This window comes from Rattus norvegicus, chromosome 13 (assembly GCF_021556685.1).
Source record: "Rattus norvegicus strain SHRSP/BbbUtx chromosome 13, alternate assembly SHRSP_T2T, whole genome shotgun sequence".
Taxonomy (NCBI): domain Eukaryota; kingdom Metazoa; phylum Chordata; class Mammalia; order Rodentia; family Muridae; genus Rattus; species Rattus norvegicus.
In genome coordinates, this window is record NC_141546.1 from 107070835 (window position 1) to 107092897 (window position 22063).

General features: G+C 45.7%; 1 protein-coding gene across 10 annotated transcripts in view; it reads right to left on the reverse strand.

The window, feature by feature from the left end:
* Nucleotides 1–22063, reverse strand: part of Syt14 (synaptotagmin 14) — a 152269-nt gene that overhangs the window by 64074 nt on the left and 66132 nt on the right. Inside the window, exon 6 of one of the 10 annotated variants that reach the window (XM_087581648.1) lies at nt 14418–14598. The exons of the other annotated variants lie outside the window; for them this stretch is intronic. Within the exon in view, the coding sequence (XP_087437774.1) occupies nt 14573–14598 (26 nt within the window). The 3' untranslated portion in view covers nt 14418–14572. Of the gene's footprint in view, nt 1–14417; nt 14599–22063 lie in introns of those variants that run through there. 10 annotated transcript variants of the gene reach the window in all.

A 22063-nucleotide genomic window follows, 5' to 3' on the forward strand; every position in this document is an offset into this window, starting at 1 on the left:
CAGAGTTGCTACTAAAAGGCCAGACTGAGACCCAAACATGAATAAGATATATCTCATTTTTATTTCTAAGCAACAAGTTGACATTTTCTGCCATACTCTGCCAAAAAATACAGAATTATTATAGATCAGATCTTTACTGCTACTGAAAAAGAAACAAATAAGGCAATAGTAGTTGAGAAAATAAATTTGAAGTAATAGACAAAACAGAATTTGGCTCAAATAGCAAAGCTCAAGAGATAACACTAGATTATATGACATTTTGCCAATAACCAAAACAAACATAAAATTACAAGTCCAAGCTGTGTGTCATATTGAGAACTGGGATTTTCTTTTAAGATTAAGTTTAGATTATGATCTATACAACTAAGATTATTTTTACTTAAATGCTCTATTAGTCCTATTATTACATCTCCAAATCTGACAGGAACAACCCAGGTTACAAAGGTGTGACTCCATCAAATGAAACCGCAGCTCTGGTAAGACAGCATGTCAGAGAAAACAGCAAATCCATCACATGGACTCTGGGTGTCTGTCTGCTTCAGACTGCAAGTTTGCTCTTGAGGAAGACGATGAGTCAGTCTACCAAGATCTATCCTGAGGCAACCAAAAGCATACATGTTTATCAATGAATTGAAATGTGATTCACATTGATGAGCCTCTAATATAACTCTCAGAAGCAAAGCTAACTGTATATTCTGTTAATTATTCACAGAAGTTTCAAACTTAGCTAGTCATTTAAAGAAACACTCTAGATACAACCAGCATCGCTGCTCACATGACCAAACTACTCAATCATGAAATTTTTGTGTCAAATCTATTCAACAGGATAGGCATATGAAATTCCCAATGATTACAGGTACATCTTCAACCACGACAGTCCATTAACATGAAGAAGCATGATGATGATGATGATGGTGGTGATGATGATGACGGTGGTGGTGGTGAGGGTGATGACAATGATGACGATGATGACGATGATGACTAGGACGACGACGATGACGACGACGGCGGCGGCGGCGGCGGCGGCGGCGGCGGCGGCGGCGGCGGCGGCGGCGGCGGTGGTGATGAGATAGAGGTTTCAATGGTATCTGATGTAGTGAAAAAGATTCATTTGACAGGCCTTTGGGAGATTCAGCGAAGACATAAAGGCCATTTTCTGTAGACAAAAATAATCTCATGGACACAAAAAGGACTCCCTCTGGCCTTTGAGGGAAAAGGAAACTTAAATATTCAACTGACAGAATAGAGAAAAGATATCTTCATCAACTGAGACCTCTACTGAAGTAGAAGTATATAAAAAGCACTGTTGCACAAAAATGTTTAATAAGTGTTCTTTAAGAAAACAGGAGGAAAACAAACTTACAGCAATTCAATCACCAAGTAAAGTTAGAAAAACTGACACAAAGACATTTAAGTCACAACATCAGTAGAGAGAAGAAAACCAGTCCAGAAGCCAGGCTCATGACAAATAACTCCAACATGGTCAACTGCACTTAGTTTGGTCTATTCTTTTCCCTCCCCTCCCCTTTCCTTCCCTTCCCTTCCCTTCCCTCTCCTTTCCTCCCAACGTCCTTCACTTCCCCTCCCTCCCTCCCTCCCTCCCTCCCTCCCTCCCTCCCTCCCTCCCTCCCTCCCTCCCTCCCTCCCCCCTCTCTCCTTCCCTCCCTCCCTCCCTCCCTTCCTTCCTTCCTTCTTCTTCCTCTTTCCCTCTTTTTTGTTTTTCATGATAGGCTTTTTTCTGTATAGCCTGGGCTATTCTGAAACTCACTCTGTAGACCAGGCTGGCCTAGAACTCAGCTCTGCCTGCCTTTGCCTCCCAAGCGCTAGATAAAAGGTGTGAACCACCACCCGGCTCTATACTTATTTTCTTAAGATGATTTACTGTTCTTGAAATTTCCATACTGTCTGTATGTGTGTTTCCGTGTGTGTGTGTGTGTGTGTGTGTGTGTGTGTGTGGTGTGTGTGTGGTGTGTGTGTGTGGTGTGTGGTGTGTGTGTGTGGTGTGTGTGTGGTGTGTGTGTGTATATGTGTGTGTGTGGTATATGTGTGGTGAGTGTGTGTGGTGTGTGTGGTGTGTGTGTGTGTGGTGTGTGTGTGGTGTGTGTGGTGTGTGTGTGTGTGTGGTGTGTGTGGTGTATGTGTGGTGTGTGTGTGGTGTCTGTGTGGTGTGTGTGTGGTGTATGTGTGGTGTGCGTGTGTGTGGTTTGTGGTGTGTGTGTGGTGTATGTGTGGTGTGTGTGTGTGGTGTGTGTGGTGTGTGGTGTGTATGTGGTGTGTGTGGTGTGTGTGTGTGTGTGGTGTGTGTGTGGTGTGTGTGTGTGGTGTATGTGTGGTGTGTGTGTGGTGTGTGTGTGTGGTGTGTGTGGTGTATGTGTGGTGTGTGTGTGTGGTGTGTGTGGTGTATGTGTGGTGTGTGTGTGTGGTGTGTGTGGTGTGTGTGGTGTGTGGTGTGTGTGTGGTGTGTGTGGTGTGTGTGGTGTGTGTGTGTGTGTGGTGTGTGTGTGTGGTGTATGTGTGGTGTGTGTGTGGTGTGTGTGGTGTATGTGTGGTGTGTGTGTGTGTGTGGTGTGTGTGGTGTATGTGGTGTGTGTGTGTGTGGTGTGTGTGGTGTGTGTGTGTGGTGTGTGTGGTGTGTGTGGTGTATGTGTGGTGTGTGTGTGTGTGGTGTGTGTGTGGTGTATGTGGTGTGTGTGGTGTGTGTGTGTGTGGTGTGTGTGGTGTATGTGTGGTGTGTGTGGTGTATGTGTGGTGTGTGGTGTATGTGTGGTGTGTGTGTGTGTGTGTGGTGTATGTGTGGTGTATGTGTGGTGTATGTGTGGTGTGTGTGTGTGTGTGGTGTATGTGTGGTGTATGTGGTGTGTGTGTGTGGTGTGTGTGTGTATATGTGTGTGTGTGGTATATGTGTGGTGAGTGTGTGTGGTGTGTGTGGTGTGTGTGTGTGTTGTGTGTGTGTGGTGTGTGTGGTGTGTGTGTGTGTGTGGTGTGTGTGGTGTATGTGTGGTGTGTGTGTGGTGTATGTGTGGTGTGTGGTGTGTGGTGTGTGTGTGTGTATGTGTGTGTGTGGTGTATGTGTGGTGTGTGTGTGTGGTGTGTGTGGTGTGTGTGTGGTGTGTGTGTGTGTGGTGTGTGTGTGTGGTGTGTGTATGGTGTGTGTGTGGTGTGTGTGTGTGTTGTGTTTGGTGTATGTGTGGTGTGTGTGTGTGCGTGGTGTGTGTGGTGTATGTGGTGTGTGTGTGTGTGGTGTGTGTGGTGTGTGTGTGTGGTGTGTGTGGTGTGTGTGGTGTGTGTGGTGTATGTGTGGTGTGTGTGTGTGGTGTGTGTGTGGTGTATGTGGTGTGTGTGGTGTGTGTGTGTGGTGTGTGTGGTGTATGTGTGGTGTGTGTGGTGTATGTGTGGTGTGTGTGTGTGGTGTGTGTGGTGTATGTGTGGTGTGTGTGGTGTATGTGTGGTGTGTGTGTGTGGTGTGTGTGGTGTGTGTGGTGTGTGTGGTGTATGTGTGGTGTGTGTGTGTGGTGTGTGTGTGGTGTATGTGGTGTGTGTGGTGTGTGTGTGTGGTGTGTGTGGTGTATGTGTGGTGTGTGTGGTGTATGTGTGGTGTGTGTGGTGTATGTGTGGTGTGTGTGTGTGTGGTGTGTGTGTGGTGTATGTGTGGTGTGTGTGTGTGTGTGGTGTATGTGTGGTGTATGTGTGGTGTATGTGGTGTGTGTGTGTGTGTGTGTGTATGTGTGTGTGTGTGGTATATGTGTGGTGAGTGTGTGTGGTGTGTGTGGTGTGTGTGTGTGTGGTGTGTGTGTGGTGTGTGTGGTGTGTGTGTGTGTGTGGTGTGTGTGGTGTATGTGTGGTGTGTGTGTGGTGTATGTGTGGTGTGTGGTGTGTGGTGTGTGTGTGTGTATGTGTGTGTGTGGTGTATGTGTGGTGTGTGTGTGTGGTGTGTGTGGTGTGTGTGTGTGTGTGTGGTGTGTGTGTGTGTGGTGTGTGTGTGTGGTGTGTGTGTGGTGTGTGTGTGGTGTGTGTGTGTGTTGTGTTTGGTGTATGTGTGGTGTGTGTGTGTGTGGTGTGTGTGGTGTATGTGGTGTGTGTGTGTGTGTGGTGTGTGTGGTGTGTGTGGTGTGTGTGTGTGTGTGTGGTGTATGTGTGGTGTATGTGGTGTGTGTGTGTGTGTGGTGTGTGTGTGTATATGTGTGTGTGTGGTATATGTGTGGTGAGTGTGTGTGGTGTGTGTGGTGTGTGTGTGTGTGGTGTGTGTGGTGTGTGTGGTGTGTGTGTGTGTGTGGTGTGTGTGGTGTATGTGTGGTGTGTGTGTGGTGTATGTGTGGTGTGTGGTGTGTGGTGTGTGTGTGTGTATGTGTGTGTGTGGTGTATGTGTGGTGTGTGTGTGGTGTGTGTGGTGTGTGTGTGGTGTGTGTGTGTGGTGTGTGTGTGGTGTGTGTGTGGTGTGTGTGTGTGTTGTGTTTGGTGTATGTGTGGTGTGTGTGTGTGTGCGTGGTGTGTGTGGTGTATGTGGTGTGTGTGTGTGTGTGGTGTGTGTGGTGTGTGTGTGTGGTGTGTGTGGTGTGTGTGGTGTGTGGTGTGTGTGTGTGTGGTGTGTGTGTGTGGTGTGTGTGTGGTGTATGTGGTGTGTGTGGTGTGTGTGTGTGGTGTGTGTGGTGTATGTGTGGTGTGTGTGGTGTATGTGTGGTGTGTGTGTGTGGTGTGTGTGGTGTATGTGTGGTGTGTGTGGTGTATGTGTGGTGTGTGTGTGTGGTGTGTGTGGTGTGTGTGGTGTGTGTGGTGTATGTGTGGTGTGTGTGTGTGGTGTGTGTGTGGTGTATGTGGTGTGTGTGGTGTGTGTGTGTGGTGTGTGTGGTGTATGTGTGGTGTGTGTGTGTATGTGTGGTGTGTGTGGTGTATGTGTGGTGTGTGTGTGTGTGGTGTGTGTGTGGTGTATGTGTGGTGTGTGTGTGTGTGTGTGGTGTATGTGTGGTGTATGTGTGGTGTATGTGGTGTGTGTGTGTGTGTGTGGTGTGTGTGTGTATGTGTGTGTGTGTGGTATATGTGTGGTGAGTGTGTGTGGTGTGTGTGGTGTGTGTGTGTGTGGTGTGTGTGTGGTGTGTGTGGTGTGTGTGTGTGTGTGGTGTGTGTGGTGTATGTGTGGTGTGTGTGTGGTGTATGTGTGGTGTGTGGTGTGTGGTGTGTGTGTGTATGTGTGTGTGTGGTGTATGTGTGGTGTGTGTGTGGTGTGTGTGTGTGTGTGGTGTGTGTGTGTGTGGTGTGTGTGTGTGGTGTGTGTGTGGTGTGTGTGTGGTGTGTGTGTGTGTTGTGTTTGGTGTATGTGTGGTGTGTGTGTGTGTGTGGTGTGTGTGGTGTATGTGGTGTGTGTGTGTGTGTGGTGTGTGTGGTGTGTGTGGTGTGTGTGGTGTGTGTGGTGTGTGTGGTGTATGTGTGGTGTGTGTGTGTGTGGTGTGTGTGTGGTGTATGTGGTGTGTGTGGTGTGTGTGTGTGGTGTGTGTGGTATATGTGTGGTGTGTGTGGTGTATGTGTGGTGTGTGTGGTGTATGTGTGGTGTGTGTGTGTGTGGAGTGTGTGTGGTGTATGTGTGGTGTGTGTGTGTGTGTGTGTGGTGTATGTGTGGTGTATGTGTGGTGTGTGTGTGTGTGTGGTGTATGTGTGGTGTATGTGGTGTGTGTGTGTGTGTGTGTGGTGTGTGGTGTGTGTGTGTGGTGTGTGTGGTGTATGTGTGTGGTGTGTGTGGTGTATGTGTGGTGTGTGTGTGTGGTGTGTGTATGTGGTGTGTGTGGTGTATGTGTGGTGTGTGTGTGGTGTGTGTGTGTGGTGTATGTGGTGTGTGTGGTGTGTGTGTGTGGTGTGTGTGGTGTATGTGTGGTGTGTGTGGTGTATGTGTGGTGTGTGTGGTGTATATGTGGTGTGTGTGTGTGTGGTGTGTGTGTGGTGTATGTGTGGTGTGTGTGTGTGTGTGGTGTATGTGTGGTGTATGTGTGGTGTGTGTGTGTGTGGTGTGTGTGTGGTGTATGTGGTGTGTGTGTGTGTGTGTGTGTGTGGTGTGTGTGGTGTGTGTGTGGTGTATGTGTGTGTGTGGTATATGTGTGGTGAGTGTTTGTGGTGTGTGTGGTGTGTGTGTGTGTGGTGTGTGTGTGGTGTGTGTGTGTGTGTGTGTGGTGTATGTGTGGTGTGTGTGTGGTGTATGTGTGGTGTGTGTGTGGTGTATGTGTGGTGTGTGTGTGTGTGGTGTGTGTGTGGTGTATGTGGTGTGTGTGGTGTGTGTGTGTGGTGTGTGTGGTGTATGTGTGGTGTGTGTGGTGTATGTGTGGTGTGTGTGGTGTATGTGTGGTGTGTGTGTGTGTGGTGTGTGTGTGGTGTATGTGTGGTGTGTGTGTGTGTGTGTGTGGTGTATGTGTGGTGTATGTGTGGTGTGTGTGTGTGTGTGGTGTATGTGTGGTGTATGTGGTGTGTGTGTGTGTGTGTGGTGTGTGGTGTGTGTGTGTGGTGTGTGTGGTGTATGTGTGTGGTATGTGTGGTGTATGTGTGGTGTGTGTGTGTGGTGTGTGTATGTGGTGTGTGTGGTGTATGTGTGGTGTGTGTGTGTGGTGTGTGTGTGGTGTATGTGGTGTGTGTGGTGTGTGTGTGTGGTGTGTGTGTTGTATGTGTGGTGTGTGTGGTGTATGTGTGGTGTGTGTGGTGTATGTGTGGTGTGTGTGTGTGTGGTGTGTGTGTGGTGTGTGTGTGTGTGGTGTATGTGTGGTGTATGTGTGGTGTATGTGTGGTGTGTGTGTGTGTGGTGTGTGTGTGGTGTATGTGTGGTGTATGTGGTGTGTGTGTGTGTGTGTGTGGTGTATGTGTGGTGTGTGTGTGTATATGTGTGTGTGTGGTATATGTGTGGTGAGTGTTTGTGGTGTGTGTGGTGTGTGTGTGTGGTGTGTGTGTGGTGTGTGTGGTGTGTGTGTGTGTGGTGTATGTGTGGTGTGTGTGTGGTGTATGTGTGGTGTGTGTGTGTGTGGTGTGTGTGTGTATGTGTGTGTGTGTGGTATATGTGTGGTGAGTGTGTGTGGTGTGTGTGGTGTGTGTGTGTGTGGTGTGTGTGTGGTGTGTGTGGTGTGTGTGTGTGTGTGGTGTGTGTGGTGTATGTGTGGTGTGTGTGTGGTGTATGTGTGGTGTGTGGTGTGTGGTGTGTGTGTGTGTATGTGTGTGTGTGGTGTATGTGTGGTGTGTGTGTGTGGTGTGTGTGGTGTGTGTGTGTGTGTGGTGTGTGTGTGTGTGGTGTGTGTGTGTGGTGTGTGTGTGGTGTGTGTGTGGTGTGTGTGTGTGTTGTGTTTGGTGTATGTGTGGTGTGTGTGTGTGTGTGGTGTGTGTGGTGTATGTGGTGTGTGTGTGTGTGTGGTGTGTGTGGTGTGTGTGTGTGGTGTGTGTGGTGTGTGTGGTGTGTGTGGTGTATGTGTGGTGTGTGTGTGTGTGGTGTGTGTGTGGTGTATGTGGTGTGTGTGTGTGGTGTGTGTGTGTGGTGTGTGTGGTGTATGTGTGGTGTGTGTGGTGTATGTGTGGTGTGTGTGGTGTATGTGTGGTGTGTGTGTGTGTGGAGTGTGTGTGGTGTATGTGTGGTGTGTGTGTGTGTGTGTGGTGTATGTGTGGTGTATGTGTGGTGTATGTGTGGTGTGTGTGTGTGTGTGGTGTATGTGTGGTGTATGTGGTGTGTGTGTGTGTGTGTGTGGTGTGTGGTGTGTGTGTGTGGTGTGTGTGGTGTATGTGTGTGGTGTGTGTGGTGTATGTGTGGTGTGTGTGTGTGGTGTGTGTATGTGGTGTGTGTGGTGTATGTGTGGTGTGTGTGTGTGGTGTGTGTGTGGTGTATGTGGTGTGTGTGGTGTGTGTGTGTGGTGTGTGTGGTGTATGTGTGGTGTGTGTGGTGTATGTGTGGTGTGTGTGGTGTATATGTGGTGTGTGTGTGTGTGGTGTGTGTGTGGTGTATGTGTGGTGTGTGTGTGTGTGTGGTGTATGTGTGGTGTATGTGTGGTGTATGTGTGGTGTGTGTGTGTGGTGTGTGTGTGGTGTATGTGGTGTGTGTGTGTGTGTGTGGTGTGTGTGGTGTGTGTGTGGTGTATGTGTGTGTGTGGTATATGTGTGGTGAGTGTTTGTGGTGTGTGTGGTGTGTGTGTGTGTGGTGTGTGTGTGGTGTGTGTGGTGTGTGTGTGTGTGTGTGTGGTGTATGTGTGGTGTGTGTGTGGTGTATGTGTGGTGTGTGTGTGGTGTATGTGTGGTGTGTGTGTGTGTGGTGTGTGTGTGGTGTATGTGGTGTGTGTGGTGTGTGTGTGTGGTGTGTGTGGTGTATGTGTGGTGTGTGTGGTGTATGTGTGGTGTGTGTGGTGTATGTGTGGTGTGTGTGTGTGTGGTGTGTGTGTGGTGTATGTGTGGTGTGTGTGTGTGTGTGGTGTATGTGTGGTGTATGTGTGGTGTGTGTGTGTGTGTGGTGTATGTGTGGTGTATGTGGTGTGTGTGTGTGTGTGGTGTGTGTGTGTGTGTGGTGTGTGTGTGTGTGGTGTGTGTGTGTGGTGTGTGTGTGGTGTGTGTGTGGTGTGTGTGTGTGTGTGGTGTATGTGTGGTGTATGTGTGGTGTGTGTGTGTGTGGTGTGTGTGTGGTGTATGTGGTGTGTGTGTGTGTGTGTGTGTGGTGTGTGTGTGGTGTGTGTGGTGTATGTGTGTGTGTGGTATATGTGTGGTGAGTGTTTGTGGTGTGTGTGGTGTGTGTGTGTGTGGTGTGTGTGTGGTGTGTGTGGTGTGTGTGTGTGTGTGTGGTGTATGTGTGGTGTGTGTGTGGTGTATGTGTGGTGTGTGTGTGGTGTATGTGTGGTGTGTGTGTGTGTGGTGTGTGTGTGGTGTATGTGGTGTGTGTGGTGTGTGTGTGTGGTGTGTGTGGTGTATGTGTGGTGTGTGTGGTGTATGTGTGGTGTGTGTGGTGTATGTGTGGTGTGTGTGTGTGTGGTGTGTGTGGTGTATGTGTGGTGTGTGTGTGTGGTGTGTGTGTGGTGTATGTGTGGTGTATGTGTGGTGTGTGTGTGTGTGTGGTGTATGTGTGGTGTATGTGGTGTGTGTGTGTGTGTGTGGTGTATGGTGTGTGTGTGTGGTGTGTGTGGTGTATGTGTGTGGTATGTGTGGTGTATGTGTGGTGTGTGTGTGTGGTGTGTGTATGTGGTGTGTGTGGTGTATGTGTGGTGTGTGTGTGTGGTGTGTGTGTGGTGTATGTGGTGTGTGTGGTGTGTGTGTGTGGTGTGTGTGTTGTATGTGTGGTGTGTGTGGTGTATGTGTGGTGTGTGTGGTGTATGTGTGGTGTGTGTGTGTGTGTGTGTGTGTGGTGTGTGTGTGTGTGGTGTATGTGTGGTGTATGTGTGGTGTATGTGTGGTGTGTGTGTGTGTGGTGTGTGTGTGGTGTATGTGTGGTGTATGTGGTGTGTGTGTGTGTGTGTGGTGTATGTGTGGTGTGTGTGTGTATATGTGTGTGTGTGGTATATGTGTGGTGAGTGTTTGTGGTGTGTGTGGTGTGTGTGTGTGGTGTATATGTGGTGTGTGTGTGTGTGGTGTGTGTGTGGTGTATGTGTGGTGTGTGTGTGTGTGTGGTGTATGTGTGGTGTATGTGTGGTGTGTGTGTGTGTGGTGTGTGTGTGGTGTATGTGGTGTGTGTGTGTGTGTGTGTGTGTGGTGTGTGTGGTGTGTGTGTGGTGTATGTGTGTGTGTGGTATATGTGTGGTGAGTGTTTGTGGTGTGTGTGGTGTGTGTGTGTGTGGTGTGTGTGTGGTGTGTGTGGTGTGTGTGTGTGTGTGTGGTGTATGTGTGGTGTGTGTGTGGTGTATGTGTCGTGTGTGTGTGGTGTATGTGTGGTGTGTGTGTGTGTGGTGTGTGTGTGGTGTATGTGGTGTGTGTGGTGTGTGTGTGTGGTGTGTGTGGTGTATGTGTGGTGTGTGTGGTGTATGTGTGGTGTGTGTGGTGTATGTGTGGTGTGTGTGTGTGTGGTGTGTGTGTGGTGTATGTGTGGTGTGTGTGTGTGTGTGTGTGGTGTATGTGTGGTGTATGTGTGGTGTGTGTGTGTGTGGTGTATGTGTGGTGTATGTGGTGTGTGTGTGTGTGTGTGGTGTGTGGTGTGTGTGTGTGGTGTGTGTGGTGTATGTGTGTGGTATGTGTGGTGTATGTGTGGTGTGTGTGTGTGGTGTGTGTATGTGGTGTGTGTGGTGTATGTGTGGTGTGTGTGTGTGGTGTGTGTGTGGTGTATGTGGTGTGTGTGGTGTGTGTGTGTGGTGTGTGTGTTGTATGTGTGGTGTGTGTGGTGTATGTGTGGTGTGTGTGGTGTATGTGTGGTGTGTGTGTGTGTGGTGTGTGTGTGGTGTGTGTGTGTGTGGTGTATGTGTGGTGTATGTGTGGTGTATGTGTGGTGTGTGTGTGTGTGGTGTGTGTGTGGTGTATGTGTGGTGTATGTGGTGTGTGTGTGTGTGTGTGGTGTATGTGTGGTGTGTGTGTGTATATGTGTGTGTGTGGTATATGTGTGGTGAGTGTTTGTGGTGTGTGTGGTGTGTGTGTGTGTGGTGTGTGTGTGGTGTGTGTGGTGTGTGTGTGTGTGGTGTATGTGTGGTGTGTGTGTGTGTGGTGTGTGGTGTGTGTGTGTGTATGTGTGTGTGTGGTGTATGTGTGGTGTGTGTGGTGTGTGTGTGTGTGTGTGGTGTGTGTGTGGTGTATGTGTGGTGTATGTGGTGTGTGTGTGTGTGTGTGGTGTGTGTGTGTATGTGTGTGTGTGTGGTATATGTGTGGTGAGTGTGTGTGGTGTGTGTGGTGTGTGTGTGTGTGGTGTGTGTGTGGTGTGTGTGGTGTGTGTGTGTGTGTGGTGTGTGTGGTGTATGTGTGGTGTGTGGTGTGTGGTGTGTGTGTGTGTATGTGTGTGTGTGGTGTATGTGTGGTGTGTGTGTGTGGTGTGTGTGGTGTGTGTGTGTGTGTGGTGTGTGTGTGTGTGGTGTGTGTGTGGTGTGTGTGTGTGTTGTGTTTGGTGTATGTGTGGTGTGTGTGTGTGGTGTGTGTGGTGTATGTGGTGTGTGTGTGTGTGTGGTGTGTGTGGTGTGTGTGTGTGGTGTGTGTGGTGTGTGTGGTGTGTGTGGTGTATGTGTGGTGTGTGTGTGTGTGGTGTGTGTGTGGTGTATGTGGTGTGTGTGGTGTGTGTGTGTGGTGTGTGTGGTGTATGTGTGGTGTGTGTGGTGTATGTGTGGTGTGTGTGGTGTATGTGTGGTGTGTGTGTGTGTGGAGTGTGTGTGGTGTATGTGTGGTGTGTGTGTGTGTGTGTGTGTGGTGTATGTGTGGTGTATGTGTGGTGTATGTGTGGTGTGTGTGTGTGTGTGGTGTATGTGTGGTGTATGTGGTGTGTGTGTGTGTGTGTGTGGTGTGTGGTGTGTGTGTGTGGTGTGTGTGGTGTATGTGTGTGGTGTGTGTGGTGTATGTGTGGTGTGTGTGTGTGGTGTGTGTATGTGGTGTGTGTGGTGTATGTGTGGTGTGTGTGTGTGGTGTGTGTGTGGTGTATGTGGTGTGTGTGGTGTGTGTGTGTGGTGTGTGTGGTGTATGTGTGGTGTGTGTGGTGTATGTGTGGTGTGTGTGGTGTATATGTGGTGTGTGTGTGTGTGGTGTGTGTGTGGTGTATGTGTGGTGTGTGTGTGTGTGGTGTATGTGTGGTGTATGTGTGGTGTATGTGTGGTGTGTGTGTGTGTGGTGTGTGTGTGGTGTATGTGGTGTGTGTGTGTGTGTGTGTGTGGTGTGTGTGGTGTGTGTGTGGTGTATGTGTGTGTGTGGTATATGTGTGGTGAGTGTTTGTGGTGTGTGTGGTGTGTGTGTGTGTGGTGTGTGTGTGGTGTGTGTGGTGTGTGTGTGTGTGTGTGTGGTGTATGTGTGGTGTGTGTGTGGTGTATGTGTGGTGTGTGTGTGGTGTATGTGTGGTGTGTGTGTGTGTGGTGTGTGTGTGGTGTATGTGGTGTGTGTGGTGTGTGTGTGTGGTGTGTGTGGTGTATGTGTGGTGTGTGTGGTGTATGTGTGGTGTGTGTGGTGTATGTGTGGTGTGTGTGTGTGTGGTGTGTGTGTGGTGTATGTGTGGTGTGTGTGTGTGTGTGGTGTATGTGTGGTGTATGTGTGGTGTGTGTGTGTGTGTGGTGTATGTGTGGTGTATGTGGTGTGTGTGTGTGTGTGTGTGGTGTGTGGTGTGTGTGTGTGGTGTGTGTGGTGTATGTGTGTGGTATGTGTGGTGTATGTGTGGTGTGTGTGTGTGGTGTGTGTATGTGGTGTGTGTGGTGTATGTGTGGTGTGTGTGTGTGGTGTGTGTGTGGTGTATGTGGTGTGTGTGGTGTGTGTGTGTGGTGTGTGTGTTGTATGTGTGGTGTGTGTGGTGTATGTGTGGTGTGTGTGGTGTATGTGTGGTGTGTGTGTGTGTGGTGTGTGTGTGGTGTGTGTGTGTGTGGTGTACGTGTGGTGTATGTGTGGTGTATGTGTGGTGTGTGTGTGTGTGGTGTGTGTGTGGTGTATGTGTGGTGTATGTGGTGTGTGTGTGTGTGTGTGGTGTATGTGTGGTGTGTGTGTGTATATGTGTGTGTGTGGTATATGTGTGGTGAGTGTTTGTGGTGTGTGTGGTGTGTGTGTGTGTGGTGTGTGTGTGGTGTGTGTGGTGTGTGTGTGTGTGGTGTATGTGTGGTGTGTGTGTGGTGTATGTGTGGTGTGTGTGTGTGTGGTGTGTGTTGTGTGTGTGTGTATGTGTGTGTGTGGTGTATGTGTGGTGTGTGTGGTGTGTGTGTGTGGTGTGTGTGTGTGTGTGGTGTGTGTGTGGTGTGTGTGTGGTGTGTGTGTGTGGTGTGTTTGGTGTATGTGTGGTGTGTGTGTGTGTGGTGTGTGTGGTGTATGTGGTGTGTGTGTGTGGTGTGTGTGGTGTGTGTGTGTGTGGTGTGTGGTGTGTGTGGTGTGTGTGGTGTATGTGTGGTGTGTGTGTGTGTGGTGTGTGTGGTGTATGTGGTGTGTGTGGTGTGTGTGTGTGGTGTGTGTGGTGTATGTGTGGTTTGTGTGGTGTATGTGTGGTGTGTGTGGTGTATGTGTGGTGTGTGTGTGTGTGGTGTGTGTGTGGTGTATGTGTGGTGTGTGTGTGTGGTGTATGTGTGGTGTATGTGTGGTGTATGTGTGGTGTATGTGTGGTGTATGTGTGGTGTGTGTGTGTGTGTGTGTGGTGTATGTGTGGTGTATGTGGTGTGTGTGTGTGTGTGGTGTGTGGTGTGTGTGTGTGTGGTGTGTGTGGTGTATGTGTGGTGTGTGTGTGTGGTGTGTGTGTGTGGTGTGTGTGGTGTATGTGTGGTGTGTGTGTATGTGGTGTGTGTGTGTGTGGTGTGTGGTGTGTGGTGTGTGTGGTGTGTGTGGTGTGTGTGTGGTGTGTGTGTGTGTGTGTGTGTGTGTGTGTGTGTGTGTATGCAGATAAGACTATAGAACATTCTTGGATGTCACTCTTCAGAGGTCATAGGACTGCCTACCTTCCTCTCTCCCTCCCTTCCTGCTTCCTTCCTTTCTAAAACATATTTATCCCACTGTCTTCGGGCTCATCAAATAATCTAGACTATTTAAAACTAAATGAAATAACGGAGTATAAACTCCACACATATTTTGTTTAATTAATTACGTTAGACAGAGATCTGTTCACTGTACAGCTCCTTCTGGCCTTGATCCTTGATCCTTGGTCTCATCCGTGAATGGTGGTATTAAAGATGTGTAACACTACACTCAAAGAAGGCTCTTTCCTTTCTTTGAGTGCCTTCTACTTGCTAAGCACATACTTTTCCCATCACTTACATCCCAACTTGATTCTGTGCAAATAACTTCATACATTATGCCAGAAGTTGTAACAATAAAATGAAACTCTGAACATTCTTCTGAGGAGACAGCACCTTAGAACATGAGAACTGGGGTGAGCCTTATGTAATCCTGTCTGGTCTAACCTGCAAAACGAATAACAGAGAGCTGGCTCCACACTAAACAAGCACAGGTTACAAGTGCTAAGATTAGAAGCTATGCCTGCCAGACTGCTAAATACAGACCAACATAACTGTACATAGGGACCCTAGCCACTCAACTGTGTTAAAAGGGAGAAGGGGGAGATGCGTACAACCTGTCCACAGTGACTCAAAGGCAGCAGGAGTCAAAGCTAGGTTCAAGCAGAGCTTCAGAACCCTCTCCCACATCAACTGCACAGTAGCCCCATCACTCTACTTCTTACCTCCCAGCTCCCAACTCCCTCTTCTCCATCCTGAACTGGTCAGACATGCATACATTGTTATATGGCTGGGTGAGAAGGCCACAGCAAAAGCACCGCAAGCTAAAACCTTTTGCAAAGATGTATGAGAGTGTCTGGCAAGTTGGAGGGCAAAGTGAGTGACACATTTCTGAAAGCGTATGAGATGTTTAATTTCACCGCAGAAGGAAGGCATTCCAGGGTACAGGACTTGAGGTCAGAGAAAAGTGGAGACTTCCATGCAAGGGAAGCCCTCCCTGCACCAATCTATCCCAGAAGCTATGTTGGCAATGTATCTCCTCCTCAGAAGAAAACATGCTGCACATGATCTGAAAGAGATCATGTAAAACTGGTAAGACTTCAGAGCTCAATTCTCTGAGAGGTGTCCCCAAACCCACAACTCGTCCTTTCCCCTGTAGTAGTGAGCGTTGTTCCACAGCAATAACTACAACCAGTGCAGTCCAGAAGGGAGCTGACAGCACAGCATGGTTAGCAAGACCAGACACAGACGCCATTGAGAGTAGTAGTCTGTCCTGATTGGAGGAGCAGACTGGTACTCCCAGACTCCTTGATGCCAACAGCACTGGAATGCAGACTAGAGTCTACATGAGAATTATTTACATCATCAACATTATCATGATTACCTGGAAACAGGTACCCAAATACAATGAGAAAATGGGTAATGTCTATGTTCCATGGCACCATCAGTTATGGTCACAATAATTGACTCTATTTTTTTTTCATTTAGTATAGAAAACAGATCAAAGTCTCCAATCCTACAACAACAACAACAGGGAAATAAGATTGCTAAATACTCATAGTTGATCAATACATAATGTGCACACTATCAACACATCATGGTACATTCCAAAAATGCCCTATTTTTTACACATTAACAAAAATCTTTTAAATATTTGAGACAGAAATTACAACTACCTTGGGTTGACCAGATAAATTATTTTTCTATTCTGTAACAAAACAACATGGCCAAGGCAACTGATAACAGTTTATTTAGACATCCATTCCGAAGTCCATTGTATTAGGGAGACATGACAGGAAGGCTCAAGCATTTCAGTAGGAGCAGGAAGCTAAGGACTCACATCTTGAACTAAAGTGTGGAGTATAAAGTTCGTGAAATCAGAAGGGTGTTCTAAACTCTCAAGCTCGTCTTCAGAACAAGGCCGCACACCCTAAGTCTCCCCAAACAGCAGCACCAACTTTGGACCAAGAGTTCAAATGCCCGAGACTTCAGAGAACATGTTTCAAACCATCAAAAACACTGTACACATGTTTCAAACTATTACACGCATATCTAAAATTTAATTATAAAAATTTAAATAATTACTTATATTTTTAAATCTCATAATCAACATTAACATGATCCTATTTGTGTCTATAAGCTGAAAAAAACACAATATTTATGCTATATGTCTGTCTCTCTCTACATCAGTAATTCTCAACCTTCACATTGCTGCAACCCTTTAATACAGTTCCTCATGTTGTGGTGACTCCAAACCACAAAATTATCTCTGTTGCAACCTCATATCTGATATTTTTGCTACTGCTATGAATCATAATGTAAATATCTGTGTTTTCTGATACTGGTGACTCCTGCGAAGGAGTCATTTGAATCCAGAGGGGTTGTGGCCCAAGATAGAGAACCACTGTCCTAGATAGCTAGACAGATACGTGTTCTTCACTGCTGACATACATACTCATTTCTCTTCAGTTAGCAAGGATGGCCATGTGAAGTCTTGGATTAAAAAGCCTATGCCAATCACTAAGAAATATAAAGTCTGTGGATGTTCATATTGGGTCCTTATTAATTATGAAGTAATATTCTAATCAGGTTGGCTGTGGCAGCTTTTGTTGCTGTCTGTGATGGTTTCTTTACAAGTATGTGAAATTCCTGTGTGAAGTTCAGTGTCATCCCAGGATCTCCAGTTACCAAGATAGCATCTCTCAACCTGCCCATACTTCCAGGCCTCTACTTTGCATGTTCGTCCAGAAGAAGCCTCAACATCCCTCTGCCCTGCAGAGTTTCGAATGCCCACATAGGAAGGGTAAGTTAAGGTTCCAGCTCCTCACTCTGCTTCATGGATGTGGGTGGTGGGAGGAGCACAGCCGTGAGATCCTTCATGAAACTGGAAGCAGCTTAGGCTCTGAGATTAGTGTTGGCTGCTTGACTACAGTGAGAATTTAAGGTGAAGACCCACCTTAAATGTGTTATGTGAGTAGTTTTTAATTCCAGGTGTGGGAGAGACAGCTGCTTCACAGCTGGTTATTCTAATTTGCTTCATGCACTAGCAGGGACATGATTTTTGCCAGCTGCAGATAATTTAATTCTGGGGACTCTGGAAAGGGTATATGTAGGGCAAGTGGAACTGTGTCAACAGACAAAAACTGGGAAGGTTGAACAGATTAAAAACCCCAGGATTCTCCTCTCTGAGACAGGTAGGTATTTCATCTGCTCCTGACCCAGTTTCTGTCCTGAGCAAACGACCACAGCACCGCCACATGAGGATCATTTCCAGACATCCACCCCTGAGCTAAGCCATAGATCCCCACACCCCCACACCTGCACACCTGGGAATTTGGGAACCCCTGCCTCTTCAGCCTCAGCTTGCCTTGTTTCTCACCTGGGCTGGGGCCCCATCTTGGGCTATATTCATAGCCTAATGCCTCCAGTTTTGCCTGCCCAGTGGCGTTCACGCACCCCTTCCCTGGAACCACAGGTAAAGTATGTATGAGGGAGCCCTGAGAGGACCTGAAGCAGCTGCTGCTCCCCTTGCTGCTAGAATATCCTGGCAATGAAGACTGGACTTGCCCCAAGGAACTCAATGTTCCCAATCATCAGGAAGTAATCTAAAAAGGTCTATGCCAGCTTTCCCTTCTAATCTTTTTCTCCTACCTAGTGCTGCAGGGTTAGAAGGGCCTGGAGTGAAATAAAGGCTGCAAGGATGGCAGATATAATAAGCCAATAAAATAACTAAAAATAAAAAATACACTAACACTCTATTGACCTAAAATCATTCTTGGGCTCCTGAAGGAAAATGCAATAGACAGACAGATGCATACACGTGCACACACACACACACACACACACACACACGTTTTTAATAAGGCTTTTTTCTGTTAAAGAAAAATGAAGTAATGATGTACTCAATAGTTAAAAGATTTATTTATTTTATTTTAAGTTTATCACTGCTCTATCTGCATGTATACCTGTGTGCCAGAAGAGGGCACCAGATTTCATTACAGATGGTTGTGAGCCACCATGTGGTTGCTGGGAATTGAACTCAGGACCTCTTAACTGCTGAGCCATCTCTCCAGCCCATGAAATGCTCAAATTTGATAGGGATAGGTCAGAGATAACAGTTGATGGTGCAAACAAACTTGCCAATAGACAAACAATCCTAGAACATGAAGGAACAGTAACAAGAACAAGTAACAAGAGCAAGTGAGCATGACAATAAATGTTAATGAATAATAAACGCTAATGTATTTACGAGAGGGTTATCAGTGAGTTCTAAGACAAAGGAGACACTGGGGAACAGAGACCTTAGTATCTAGTATTGGCTAGAATACTCCTGAGAATGTGGAAGTGGGCTGTAAAATAAAGTAGCTTAGTGGTCCACCACACATGAGTCCTGTCATGCACCTAGAATATATCCCAATTATTCATTTGGAAAAGGTGAGTGTGATGGTTTGTATATGCTTGGGCCAGGGAGTGGACTATTAGGATGTGTGGCCTTGTTGGAGTAGGTGTGTCACTGTGGGCGTGGCTTTAATACCTTAGTCCTAGCTGCCTGGAAGCCAGTATTCTGCTAGCAGCCTGCAGATGAAGATGTAGACCTCTCAGCTCCTCCTGTACAATGCCTGCCTGGATGCTGCTATGCTCCTGCCTTGATGATAATGGACTGAACCTCTGAACCTGTAACCCAATTAAACGTTGTCCTTTTAAGAGTTGTCTTGGTCATGGTGTCTCTCACAGCAATGAAAGCTCGAAGACAATCTCGTCAAATCTTAAAATGTGTCTATGATGTTAGCAAGTAAGGACTTTTGGATCCGTGGTAGAGGATTTATCTAGCATTAATGAGGACCTGAGTCAATGAATATAAGTCAAGTAATTTTAAGACAAACTGAGAATTTTCTTTGTACTATATAATTCAAGTATTAACTATAATTATAATTAAAATGTTTCTCAAGAACAAATAAATATACTATGACATTTCCAAAAAAAATTGTACAATCAATGAAGACAGAGTTTCCTAAAGACTTAAAACTTCTAAACTCGTGTAGAAAATGTTCTACCGCAGACAGACTTTAAAACAGGTGCCTCCACATGGAACCTCAGCGCACACGTCCACATTCTAAACCCAAACGCCAGGTAGTTAGTGACACTGACTCCAAATACCACTTCAGCCATAACAGTGGAAGATGAGAATCTGCATTTCATCTGAACTTTTTCTTATTCATGTTAATGTGATTTTTATGTGTAATACAAAAATCATTTTTAAAATGAAGTATTTTCATAAATGAACTATTTGAGTAAATAAATTCCTTTTATTCGTCTTCCAACTGTCTATATCTTTATTGGTATCTTAAAAGATATTTTATTTGCAGGTTAGTGAGGTAGCCTACCGGTAAAAGTGCTTAGCATTACAAGCCTCAGAACTTCACTATAATACTTGGAACCACAACAGAAGTAAACTTATTCTTAAACATTGCACTCTAACCCTCATAGACATACTGTGACACATACACTCAGACACACAATCAAACACGAACATTAAATAAAACAAAATTAAAATTCAAAACAGTTTATTTGTGATTAACATGTACTGACTGTAAATATTTATTAATGAGGTTCAGTGTGATCTGTTGACACGGGCATTGATCAATCTTCTTCACCCTCCCTGTTTATCAATGCAAATTTACTGTTATTTCAGAGACAAATGATCAAAGGAAGCTTTTTCCAAAACCTTAACAGATAAAAATTCTTTCAAAAATGCTGGTAGATCGCTTCTCGGCCTTTTGGCTAAGATCAAGTGTAAAAATGTTGGTAGTATTATCCTGGTTTCAAAATTCATTTAATTTGAAAGAGGGAAAATAGAAACAAGTGAGAACAAGGAAAATATATGTCTTCTTCTCAAGTACACTGGATTTATAAAACTGTAATGAATAAATGAACTTCCAGTTAACTACATTCAAAGTATCACAGTTAGAGAGAGGTGGGGAGGAAGGGAGGGAAGGAGGGAGGGAGAGAGAAGAGAGACAGAAAGGGGTAAGGAGGAGGAGAAGGAAGAAGGAGGAAGAAGAGGAAGAAGAGGAGGTAGAAGAGGAAGAGGAGGTAGATGAGGAGGAGGAGGAAGAGAAGGAAGAAGAGGAAGAAGAAGAAGAGGAGGAAGAGGAAGAGGAAGACGACGACCAATAATGACTATATTTAAGTGGAGTTGCAGAGATGTGCCTTGGTAAGAGCACTTAATGTGCTAACATAAAGTAGTGAGTTCAAATCCCCACGATGCACATAAAAGGCTGTGTGTGCCCACATGTGCACCTGCAACTTCAGTGCTTCGTGGGCAGAGGTAGTTTTGCTTGAGCTTGTTAACTACGGCATAACGTGCTATTCACTTAAAGAAACGTGAGGTTCTCTTCTGACTTCCACCAAGTGTGCACACAGCACCACTCCCACATACATACAGAAAGAAACACCAGGAAATAAAGCATAGTGGACAAAACTTTACTCTGCCATGGTGAGCCCTCCCTTCCTCCTGGGCTAGTAGTACCTTCTGGGTGGACTTTTAGGCACAGTCATCAATTAACTTCTATCAAAGGAAGATTTAATATTACTCAATCTCAAAATTTGCAGAAAATTGAAGAGGTAAAAACAGTCCATCATTCTGTTATATAACCATTATTTTGGTGTCAAAGCCAGAAAAGGACATATACACTATGAACCTGCAGACTTTGTGGATACTGGTGCAAAATACTCAATGAAATACCAGCCAATAGAATCCAGCAATGTATTAAAATAATTTAACGTAACAACCCAGGTCCTGGAATGCAAAGGTAGTTCAATCAGTGTAACAAACCACAGTAGCAGAATGAAGGGAAACTGCAGCTGTGGTCTGTGGAAGGTGAAAGGACAATAGGATTGGACACTGTGCAGTGGATTTTTGGAAAGTAATTGGTTTATAAGTGTTCTAACCTCACCAGTGGATTAGCACATCTGTCAATTTATAATGTGAGGCCATCACTGGGGTTGATGCTAGAAGTAAGTGACTGGGATGTGCTTGGAAGGGTGTGTATTGTTATCAAAGTTGAGATGAGGCCATGACTTCTCCCGCATGTTGCTCTGACTCAAGATAAAGCCAAATGATGACAGATTCTGTAATCATGGGCCTGAATAAGTTTTCCTTTTTAAAGTTGTTTTTAATGGATATTTTATCACAGCAGTGGAAAAGATAACACAAATGCATCCCAAAATAGATCATCTCGATTGATTAGAAAAAGTATTTGCCACAAAATTCAGCACCTCTTCATGATAAAAAAAAAAACCAAACCAAACCAAACCAAACCAACCAACCAACTCACAAATAAACAAAAAACCCCAAAAATGTCAAAGTTCAACAAACCAAGGAGAGTAAAAACTATCTCAAAATAACAGGGTCAAGCAGGAAAAGCCACATCAAATAAAGCATTCAGTAATAGAGACCAAAAGCTTAGAGTGTAAAGAAGATAAAGACACCCACCTTTAGCCATACCTACTCAATCTGGAATGAGATACTAGTTTTTTTAAAAGTTAAATACAGAGGGCATTTACAGAGGAAATGTAAAACGGTTGTTCACAAATAGCCTTACAGTCTAGGTAAAAGCCCTGCAGGTTCCATACATTAAAAAATATTATTAGAATGAATAATTTTAATGATAAAAGAGTACCAGACAAACACTCAAAACATTGCAAGTCTATACACTAATGATGAGCAACTAAGAAAGGAAATTAAGAAAACAACTCTATTTGCAATACTACAAGGAAGATTTTAATATGTAGGAATTAATTTAAGGAGGTAAAAAGCCTACAGTAAAAACTACAAAAATTTACCAAATGAAATTAAAGACATAAATAAATGAAAAGATAAGCCATGTTTAGAATACTTAATATTGGTAGGATGCTAATAAAACCCAAGGCAATCTACAGATAATACCATTTCTGTAAACTGCAAATGATGGCATACATACATACATACATACATACATACATACATACATACATCAATGTATGTATATCCTAAACCTCACATAGAACCCCAAATGACCCTAATTTCTAAAAAACTAAAGCAAACCTGAAGGGCTCCTGCTTCCTGATTTCAAAACATACTATGAAGCTACACAAAGCAAACAGTGTGGTGCTGAAGTGAAGACAACCACACAGACTAATGGACCAAGATGGCAGGTTCAGAAATCAGCCCTCGCATACGTGGCCAAATAATTTTTGATAAGTGTACAAATATTACTCAGTGGGAAAATGAGTGTTTTCAACACATGGTGCTAGAAAGTCATATATCTTTGTGGGAATCATGTAATACCAGATGCAAAAACTAACCTAAAATAGGTTACGTCCTAACCATAAGACCTAAAACTATTAAATTCTTAGACACAAAGAAGGGCAAAGGTTCACGCCTCTGGATTTAGCAAGTCTCTTAGACGTTACAGCAAAGGCAGAGGCAACAGATGGGATAGAAGAGACGTCCCAGACATCCTCAAACTCCAAAGATGCCCAGCAGACATGCA